The 11,124-nt window shown below is 45.2% G+C and overlaps 1 protein-coding gene across 1 annotated transcript; it reads right to left on the bottom strand.

Annotated features, from left to right (window-relative positions):
* Positions 1-792: 792 nt before the first annotated feature.
* Positions 793-4,796, bottom strand: LOC101756415. Its single transcript, XM_004956291.2, has 5 exons — positions 4,649-4,796; positions 2,293-3,400; positions 1,992-2,201; positions 1,781-1,905; positions 793-1,598 (listed from the first exon to the last, which is right to left on the bottom strand). Exons 2-5 carry the CDS (start codon positions 3,357-3,359, stop codon positions 1,240-1,242), a joined length of 1,761 nt encoding a protein of 586 aa, XP_004956348.1. The 5' UTR covers positions 3,360-3,400; positions 4,649-4,796; the 3' UTR covers positions 793-1,239.
* Between the last annotated feature and the right edge of the window lie 6,328 nt (positions 4,797-11,124).

Genomic DNA, 11,124 nt, shown 5'->3' with positions numbered 1-11,124 from the left:
CGGCGCTATAGCGTTTGGAGCCAACTGCCACTACAACAGTGTTGTGCAAAATAGTGGGCTACAGCGGCACCATAGCAGAGCTATAGCGACTGAGTAGAGCTCTCCGCTAAATGTCACAGCCCACTATTTAAACATTGGTGGAGTGGCGTCGACGATCTTGTGCGGGGGATGAGGAGACATGTTTCTTTGTAGAGAAGCTCCGTAGTGAAGCCATCGTCAAGGTGACGAGAAGAGAGGGAATTGTGAGCCTTGCCTTTGTGGCCTAAGATTTTGACTGGGAGAGACTTAGTGATCAGAAGCATCTCCTTGGTGGACTCCAATGTGGATTAGTGATGCAATTTGCCTACCGATACCACGGAATAAATCGTCGTGTCATGTTTGTATCTTTTTTAATCCACTTCTTTACATTTCCACATTTTATTTTTGCAACTTGAGTGTTTTTACTTTCTTAGAGTAGTTTTTTTTCTAGGTTTCAAAAATCTTTTTTAATGTGAAGTTTTACTACATCAACCTAGTTTATGTTTTGATGCAAATAGTATAAGTTATAGATTAAGGATTTTAAGTTTGCCTAATTTACATGCTCTTTCACCGGGTACGGCCAAGGAAAGACGTGCACGCCAATCATTTGAAGCAAATCATTCTAAAAAGAAAAGGGTTCAAATTACTCTTTCTCTCCCAAGTACGATCAACCTACGTAATAACCTGGGATTTTAAAACCAGATTTTTTTTTTATCTTTAGCACTCAATTGAAATCAGTGCATTCGCATCCAAATCGAAAGGCTGACAAACCAATTAACTACGAATAATTTGAAGCTGAGGTTATACTAATCAGAAGCTTGTAAACAGATAGGTCTTCACGAGTACCAGAAATGAACGGTAGCCAAGTGGTAGTTTACCACTCCACAAAAGCCCCAGGCCAAACAAGCACCACCTCCTCTAAACTGCGCTAGGCTAACTGTAACTGAGTAACTGGCTAAAGCTATATAGGATGCGTTTGGTTCGTGTGATACTAACAAGCAATCTTAGTTTCCTCCACAGCACGAGTAGCATGCTAAGGTCCAAGTCCACTTTCTCTCTGCCTCCGCTAAAAATTTCAGAACATTCATAGCTGCTCGTAGCAGCCACCATCTAGCTTGAACGGAGCCCTCTGCACACGTTGAGGCGAGACCTCAGCTGGTGGGATACTTCCAGTGAGCCGCTCATCTCTTGCTCGGCTCTGCCTATGCTGCGTCACGGTTGCTAGTTTCCTGGCCAAGACCCAGTACTCATCATCTCCCCCTGCATGACCAAGGCACCTTCCCGTTGCATCTCCCGAATGAGTTGCTCGAGCCTTGGGGTCTGCTTTACAACAAAGGCAAGCATCCTGCCTGGGGGTGCTCCCATGCTTGATGAGTCAGTCCGTCCATGATTTGCAGGTGCGGTAGGAGCATCTTCAGTGGGTATGCTAGCAGCATCAGTAGCAATCCCGGTGGCTGTAGAATTGGCAGCAAATGCAGTAGCTCCAGTGGTGTGGTCAGGTTGATGCTGTGCAGCACAATGTTTCCCATCAACTTCCTTGGGCTTGAATACACCCCACAAGTAATGTTTCATTTGAAATGCTGCAACGTAAGAGAACAACCAATTAGCAATAAATTAAGAATACATATATATAAAAAGGCATATTCTATAAAGAAATGGTCAAGATAGTTTAAAACAAACATTTAATTACAACCCATAGTGCTAAGAATTTGATTGATGACAAAAATCAAGTGCAACATCATATTGACTATTGTTTACGTACTCTTGTATCGTTGAGGAAGTAGAGTAGAAGGGAACATTAGCATCTCAGTGTCACCGATAATGGCCCGTAAGGCTAAATCGTTCTCCATTACTTCCTTAAGTAGCTGGTCATAGGACTTGTCAGGCCTAGGGATGGTAACAAGATAGACATTAAACACATGGAAAGGAAGGTAGATGTGTTGTAAGGGAATGCAAAGGTTAAAGCAATGCACCTCATCTTAGGGGGGAAGAAGTATAAACCAATGCTGCCATTTAAAGGTCTTGATTCATCCCATCTCTTAGGCCACACCTTCAACCTAGGTAGTTTGGTCACTTCAACCACACGAGATAGCGATTTCGATAAATTATGCACTTTCTCGCATGATTTAGTTGATAAATGACCAAACAATGGGATATACTCCTTGCCGGTATTGAGGAGGCCCCTGTTAAAATGACCACAAAATTATTAGTAACGCGAAAAAAGGTACATAAATACTCCAAAATGTAAACAAAGAACCTATCGTCGTTTCGTACCTCCAGATAGGTTCATCACTGGGCTTAGAGCAACAATAGTATTGCTTCCCAAGACAATCGGCAACAAATGGCATAGAGACTCCATCATGACAATCCTTCGCAATATCATCTTGTGATGTCAACCTACTACTATACAATGCAAGACCATCAGGACCGCCATTGTCATCTTCATTTTCATTTGTCTCTTTGTATTTTCTCTGCCTTTTGTTCATCCGGTGAGTTGGATTCTCACCTTCACTACCATTGTCATCATGTGACTTGGGCTTTTCTTCTAGTAACAGCTCTTTCCTATTACTGAGATTGTCATGTAGCTCTTTCCTACTACCAAGATGAAGATTGTCATGTAGCTCTTTCCTACTACCAAGATGAAGATTGTCATGTAGCTCTCTCCTACTACCAAGATTGTCACCAAGCTTTTCTTTGACTAACGACTCCTTCCTGCTACCAAGATTGTCATCATTGGTTATATCATTGCAACCATCCATCCTTTCCCTCTTACCCATCCATGTCGCTTGTCCTTGATCAACAGTAAATCGCCCCTTTTGATTGAGAACCAACCCTTGCATTGCCTTCAAGTTCATTGGTTGTGAACTTGACATTTTGGCATCATTTGGACGATGAACGAATTCTTGCTTCATCTTTGAAGTCATGGAGTTCATGACAGTAGACGTAACCGATTTGTCCGATTTAGGACTCGATGTCATTGGAGGAAAGTCTTCTTTCATTGCGTCAAGCTTCCGTAGTCCAACTTTGCCACCATCGAGAAGATGTTGGTTGGATTGTGGTAAGACATGGTTATCTCGTTGATCCTTTTCAGTATAGTTGCCCTTGCATAGTTTGTTGATAACCATCGTGGATGGACATATCTTCATATTGAGCCCCTGCATAGTTTGTCGATCCTTTCCTTTTCTTCCATTTCCCAAGAAAGGTCGTATATTAGCATGCCCCCTTTCCACTTCCTCTTGGATTTTTTTCATGAGGATGGACACAAACCTAGTTTGCTTCCTTGATTTTCCCACCTTTGGTCTAGGTATGCGCAATCTTGGAACATCACTTTGACGCTTCATGCCGCCAATTGAGGTAAAGATACAACCAAAAATGGGAATTTCTACAATGATGAAAAAATTAGTTGGAACATGCTTCAGGCTACATGTGCAATATTATATAAAAATAATAGTCTATTAAAGATTAAAATTGAACTTGTATGATTCACTCTAATGTAAAATTATTTCAAAGTTTCACAAGAAGATGATCAATCGTTCCTAACAAACCTCATCCATATTCATTACAATGCAAGTACAATATATTAAAATTAGAAATCCAAAAAAATAAAAATATGACAAATAATTTTATTTATTAGTAGTATAGCCTCATGATATTGTTAATTGCACACACATAGCATATCACAAGTATAGACAATACAAATGGGCAACTGGTGGAGGAATCTAGTGCAAAACTATTTGTAAAACAATACACGCAAAAGAAATCACTTTTCTTAATTAATTTAATGGGGATCACTATATTTACAGCAAAAGAAATATCACCTTTCTTAATTAATATAATGGGGATCACTATTATGTACAACAAAACTCTAGTAGGAAACTTTTCACAAAATTTGCATATACATGAGTTTGTGGCTTAATTGCATTGAAATGTGGAATATGGGCTTCGAAATAGTAATAGATTTTGCTGAAATATTTAAACTCTATTTGAAAATTGCATTGAAATCAAAACAGTATGCAGATGCCCTAGAATTATTTGCACCAGATGGATGGGATTTATATGAAATCAGTTGAATCTCAACCAGAAAAATATATAGCGCAGACTTCTCTATCCCAATGCCACACCATGTATGTCATTGCTAGGAACCGGGCCATCCATCAATAAAGCTGAAGAAACCAGCACAGGGCGGGCAGCTGTGCAGATTGGACAGAAGAGGCCCATCTGCCTCCCTCACTTGGTTGCTTCGCTAATCACAAATCAATCTACTAACCACTACCGGACAGCCATGGCTACGGGCGTTGAAACCAATCACCAATTGCTCCCTGATCAGCAGACCCAAACAAATAGATCGACTCGTCGTCCGGCTCCGCCTGCGTAGATTGGACAGAAGCACAGTAGCTGCCGCAGTGCAGACGAGGAGACGGCCCAATCTACTGAATCCCCCACAACTCTTGGTTCTACTAACCCAACACGTATAGATCAACAACTAACACAAACAAACATAGCACAAGCAGCACAGGCAAGGAACAAAAATCTCTCGCCCCAGATCGATTCAGCGCAACATCCATGAAGGTGTACACAGCAATGAGGAAATTAAGAAAAAAAAACTACGAGAGAGGCGGGGCGTGCGTACCTTGCTTACGGCCGACGTAGGTCGTCCTCCGGCGCGGCCACGCAGAGCACGGAGACGGCGGCCAAGCCAAGCGCCAACACCCGTCGGCGGCGGCGGCGGAAGGCAAGGCAACCGTCTGTCGTGAGATGGAGAGGAGGGAACGGCGAACGGGGACGGGAGGAGCAAAAGCCCTGCCTGCGGTTCCGCTGTATTTATTGGGCTTCGAGGCCTGTTTCTCGCCGAGTCGTGGGCCAGCCGGAGTCGCGCGGAGTTCGGAAACGGAACGCCGGGATAAACGGACGCCGACACGGAGACGATTTCGCAGGTTTCCTTTGCTCGCGCCACGTGCGTGTCAGCGTGTAGACGGCCGTGCAACAGACGGAGAGGTGGGCAGCGAGGAGTCCCGCACCCATCAGCTCGTGTCGTGACTCGTGCGTCGCTAGCCGCGGCGTCGAAGGGCCCTGGGCCATCTCTTCCGTCCATTATTGTCGCCTCGGAAGTCGTGCCGCAAGGAGAACCAGCGCTACTGCACGCAGCATGGCTGCGTTTGTCCTTTGTCACGACGTCTTGTCAAAGCAAAAACATGTCACTTAAATTTTATATTTTAGGCTTTAAAATATAAATCCTGATTGAGGTTTCAGCGACTATGAAAATATTAAGGCCCGTTTGGATGAGGTCGTAGGTTTTCAAAAGTTAGATTTTGAAAATCTGGATGTTGTTATTTGGATCCCTCAATTATAGAAGCTGATTTTATGGTTGTTGTAGATGCCTTTTATGCCCTAACTCATTTTTTTCCCAACATGGGAGGGTCAAGTTATTACCTGGAAGGATCATGGCAAAATGGTAAATTGCATGGGTAAAATCTAGCAAAATCAACCCATGGACTGCTTTTAGAATTCCCAGAATCTCAAAATTTAGCTACTGGAATCTAATCTGTCCTATTTGGAGCCATCCTATATTCTAACTTCTGGATTCTGAGAATCTACCCCTGGACCTTTAAGTTTAACCATGTCATAGTAGTTTTCCAAGTAGCCATAGCTTTTAAAACATAAAGTATTTTGCTTGTCTAGCATTACAAATATGTTTTTTTATGTTTTCACGAAACTATTTTTAAAGAACTACTCGTTACTTGGACCTGGACGAGAAAACTCCTTTATGAGGAAACTACTTGGTCAGGTCATTACTGGATAAGAAGACAAAGAAGAAGAGCAACTGGACAGAAACCCACGGCATGAGCGTCACCCGGATGATGTCTTGCAGGATGAGCTCACCGCCAATGTTGTTGGAGAAGAAGCCAAAGCTCAAAGAACTCAACAACGAGCAAGAAATGCCGCAAGAAGCCAAAGCTCAAAGAACTCAACAACGAGCAAGAAATGCCGCAAGAGCAGAGCGACGCTGCCACCTTGCAGCAGACTTACCAATCCAAAACTTGGATAACATCTTTGAAGCAGTTCAAACGCGTCATCAGCGTACTCCTCTGGCTACCGTCGCGTCTATTGATCTCATCACTTGCACAATGCCTCAGAACAAGTACACAAGATAGTTGGCTCAACTAGCGGAACTCGCTTACGAACAACTCAATCAGTAAAATCTGATACAGTCAGTCCAACATTCCCCATCCCAGCGTAGTCAACATGGCAGCAGACATAGAGTCCCTCCGTTCAGACCAAGCCAAGTTGGAGCAGAGAGTAGTCGGGCAGGACCGTCGGGAGGCCGTGGCCACCGTGGGGCTAACCCAAAACCCAAACGCCCAGTAGAAGACCTCCGTAACAAGATCAATGCCAGCCACAACGCTTGTACCATCATTGACTGACGGCACCACGAGCGCGAGCATGAAGTCGAACACCTAGGAGATGATATGTACGGGTTCCCCGCCTTATCAAGACATGTGAGGAGGACAATTCTACCCGAAAAGTTCAAACCTCTAGGTATCACCAAGTACAATAGCAAGCAGGACCCAGTCCAATGGCTACAGTGCTACTCACTGTAAGTATAAGCAACTGGAGGAAATGATGACACCAAAGTCATCTACTTCCCCATCTGCATGGAAGCAGCGCCACTCACATGGGTCGAATCATTGGATAAGAACTCCATCGACTCATGGAAGGACCTCAAAGTAGCATTGACCAACAACTATACAGGAGCAATGCAGCATCCTGGCAACAGGATCGACTTGTCTCAAGTTAAACAACAAGAAGGCGAGACCCTACGGATCTACTTACGTTGCTTCTTCGACAAGAAGTCCACAATCGTGGACATCACGGAGCGCGACGTTATTGACTGCTTCCAGAACGGCCTTCACAACCACCGGATGTTTCAGGACTTCGGCAGAAAATGCCCCATTGATGTCAAATCTCTCAAGATAATGGTACATGCATGGACAGATGAAGAAGACATGGAGATCGAAAGGTTCGAGTCCAATCACAATAAATGCCAAAACAACAACAATAAAAACAATGGCCAACGCAATGACAAGAACCGCAATGATCGCCCTAACAATGACAACCGAAATAACTACTCAGGAGGTCACAATCGCAAGTGAAAGCCAGACAATATTATCGCGGAAATATCACATTCGTCCAAGAAAGGTGGCGGCAAGAATCAAGATAGGCCCACATTTAATGAGCTCTTGAAAAAGCAGTGCCCATGGCATCTATACCACAAGCACTCCGATAGATTGTTTTAGCTTACGCAGAGTCATGAAGGACCCCCTAGAGCCATTTGGCACCAAAGACAAGGGCAAGACCAAGGAAGACGAAGACAATGGTGATAATGGCAAATTCTAGAACCCATCCAGCACCGTCAACATCATCTTCGGCGGAACCCCGGGTACTGCTACTAAGCGATCTCACAGAAGCTCGCTCTTCGAGAAATAATGTCCATTGAACCTACAACACCAACGTTCCTCAAATGGTTTGAGGTGCCAATTACCTTCTCTAGGAAGGACCAATGGACTAGTTTCTCAAACCTAGGACGGTATCCCTCATCCTAGACCTAGTTGTCACTGGCTTCAGACTTACTAAAGTACTCATTGATGGCGGTAGCAATCTCAACGTATTGTTCACCAAGATACTGAAGAAGATGGGCCTCCACATCATTGATATGTTCACTCCAACGAACTCTCCATTCTATGGGATCATCTCAGGCAATGCGGCCGTACCCCTTGGACAAGTGGTTTTGCTAGTTACCTTTGGGACCAAAGAACACTACCGGAAAGAATACATTCAGTTCGAGGTAGAGGATTTCGAAACATCGTACCACGCCATCCTCGGAAGACCAGCATTGGCCAAATTCATGGCCATCCCGCACTATGTATACTTAGTACTCAAGATGCTGGCCCAAGAGAGTACTCTCCCTGCGTGGAGACTTGAAGAGGTCGTACGACTACGACACAGAAGCCATGGAGCTAGCAGCAACTACCCAAGTACCAAATTCTATGATGCAAGTTTTCTCCGTATCCAAGAAGCTGTCCCCATCAAAACTCAAGATTCCAGAAAACAAGTCGGGGGCAACCAAGGTCAAGCCGGCAAGCGAAGTAGACATCAAAGCCATTGACCTTGAAACTGGTGATAACTCCAAGACAGTCCTGATTGGCACAGGGCTGGATCCTAAATAGGAAAGCGCTCTCGTCAACTTCCTTCGGGTCAACCGAGACATCTTCGCGTGGAAACTAGCGAACCAGCACTCACTTAACGTGAATCCAAAAGCTACATAAAAAAGACAATGCCTACAGTGATTCACCCAAGATAGAAGGGAGGTCATCTGTCGTACGTACACCTATGGGCCCACCAGAAGGTTTGGATAGTCCTAGATATAGGGATGGAAACCGAGACGTGTCAGACATGGAGGCTACGGTGTATAACGGTGTAGTCTACGTGGCTGAACATGAACTAGTTCATGATTAGGAAAACTACTCGTAGCAATTAGAGTATGACTCACTTAGTCGAATTCGACTAGAATTCTTGTAAATAACCGACCTATAACCCTGCCCCCAGGCAATATAAGGTGAGGTAGGGACCCCCTCCAAAGTAATTCAATCCAACCAACACATAGGACATAGGGTAAAGCAATCTAGCGGCCCGAGCCTATCTAAATCGTGTGTCTGTGTTCACCTTCGAGTTCTTGATCTCGGCGAGCCCCACGCACTAAACACTACCTCGAGCACCCTCTCGGTAGGTTGCCAAGTCTAAACATTGTTAGCTGGTGCGCCAGGTAGGGGTGATCACTGAGAATCCACTAGCGAACTCGATGGCCCAAGTCATCATCAAGACAATCGTCGCGTTCGAAGTGGGGCACAATGTTCATCTTCGGCTCTTAGGTTTGCATCACAGACGACACTGGAAACTTCCACTGCCACATTGCACTGGCCCCAGAGAAGAAGCAACACGCCATGAAACTCCAGAGTCAAGCTCTGGAGGATCTCGTCAAAAAATTTGGCGAATTTTCAATTTTTATTTTAGTCAGAGGTTGGGGGGACAAGTCCGAGTATAAATCGACTTCTCCCGCTAGTCAGATTTGTTTTCACGAGTCGACGCTTAAGCCATCATGGGAATCGGACTACGACCCAAGTTGATTCCTGTCGGTGTTTAGACCCAGCAACCTACCGAGGGGGTACCCAAGGTAGTGTTTTATGCGTGGGGCTCGGCAGAGACCAGTAACTTGTAGGTGAACTCGAACACATGCTTTAGATAGGTTTCGACCGCTTATGTCATGCAATAGCCTACTTTCTGTGTATTGGTTGGTTTGTATTGATTGATGAGATGTTTGGAGGGGGTCCCTGCCTCGCCTTATATTATCGGGGGCAGGGTTACATGTCGGTTGTTGTACAAGAGTACTAGTCAGATTCGACCGAAGAGTCCTACTCTAATTGCTATGAGTAGTTTCATAATCCTTAACTAGTCCTTGTCCACCATGTAGACCACGGCATCATGCACCATAGTCTCCATGTCTAACACGTCTTGGTGTACAACCCCGTATTGTATGACTGTCCAAGCCTCCCGGTAGGCCCATAGGTGTATGACCGACAAGCCCCGAAGTACTTTTTAGCCAAATGAAGCAGCCTCGAGTACTTCTATAGACGTCTCCAACTAGTTTGTGGTGCTCCTTTGAGTACTCCATTGGATTAAGTCTTCGAATGTGCTCGAGTACTGCCATGCGGCTAGAAGGTGCTCAAGCCTTAATTATCTTAAGCTTGAATCTTATATAGAAGTGCGATTTGAAAAAATTGTACTCCATATGGAGTAGCCCCTGAGCCTTAGGTTGAATCAAAGAATGAGGCTGAGGGTCAATCTTGTAATTTCACACCTTTTCCCCTTAAAATCCAGAGAAAAACTTTTTGTCCAACGGGCACGTGGCACACAGCCCCCAAGCTATTACACGACTAGTTTGGGTATAAGGGTCAACCACTGGCCTAATGTGACCATTCATCTTCAGAAAACTTCTCTTCCAAAAAACTTGGTAACCGTTCCGGTGATAACTCATGGCTTAAAAAATAGAATATTCCTCAAAATCTTCACCGCTCAGTTACCTTGTGCCGCGGTTATAAATGTCAGAGGAATCTTATGCCTTCCGTTTACTCGAGCTAGTGCGTCCAAGCCATTCATCTTCTCCATTGTTGCCCTAGCACCGCCGCTTGCACTCCGCAGAGCGCTGCCACCACCAACTGTGTAGCCACCCATCTGATGCGCTAGAAGACTATCGGAGCAATGGCGCCCTAGAAGGTATCTTCGAGCAAGGTGGTGGAGTTGAAGAAGTGCAAGGCCACCAAGAAGGAGAAGGAGGTCCAGCTGCCAGCGCCCAAGTATAGGAAGACCAACCAGATAACGCCGCCAAATCAAGCCATGGCCTAGAAGCCGTCATCCCTTGAAGGAAGTGGAGATCCAAGTACTGGTGCGTGCCAATCTACTCCAGGAGAAGGAATTCGCAGATTGGAGGGAAACAGCCAGAAATGCATGGCCTTTCGAGAGCTACCCAGACAAGATAGTAATCTTCGCGCACTTCATCGAGCGCGGGCTGGTGCTGCTGTTGTCCGAGTTCTTCATGGGATTGTTGAGGTACTACCATCTAGAACTAGTCCACCTCAACCCCAACTCAATCTAGCACATTGCCATCTTCGTGCACCTCTACGAGGCCTTCATGGGGATTCAGCCCCATTTCTAGCTCTTTAGGAAATTCTTTAGAGTGAAGCCCTACCCCCGGATGGATCACATGCTAGTAGTCAGAGGGGCGGGGATCTAGCTTTGGGAGTAGTACATGAGCCAGTACATTGAGTACGAGTTGATAGACTCCCATTCTGGATGGAAGCAATGATGGTTCTATATTGCAAATCACGAGCCCCGTCTTCCCAAGGTCACCGGACATCGTCCAGTGTGGCTGGACGAGCCGAGTAGTTCTGATAGCTTTCAGCTGCCGGACTTGATTAAGAAGATCGCTGCCTCAAGAGTAATGGCCTACCGGCGTTGGTGTTGCCCTCAGCTTCATGAGGAGGCATGTCCAGC

Source organism: Setaria italica, chromosome II (genome assembly GCF_000263155.2).
Source record: "Setaria italica strain Yugu1 chromosome II, Setaria_italica_v2.0, whole genome shotgun sequence".
NCBI classification, from domain to species: Eukaryota; Viridiplantae; Streptophyta; class Magnoliopsida; order Poales; family Poaceae; genus Setaria; species Setaria italica.
This window is presented reverse-complemented; position numbering and strand designations above follow the sequence as displayed.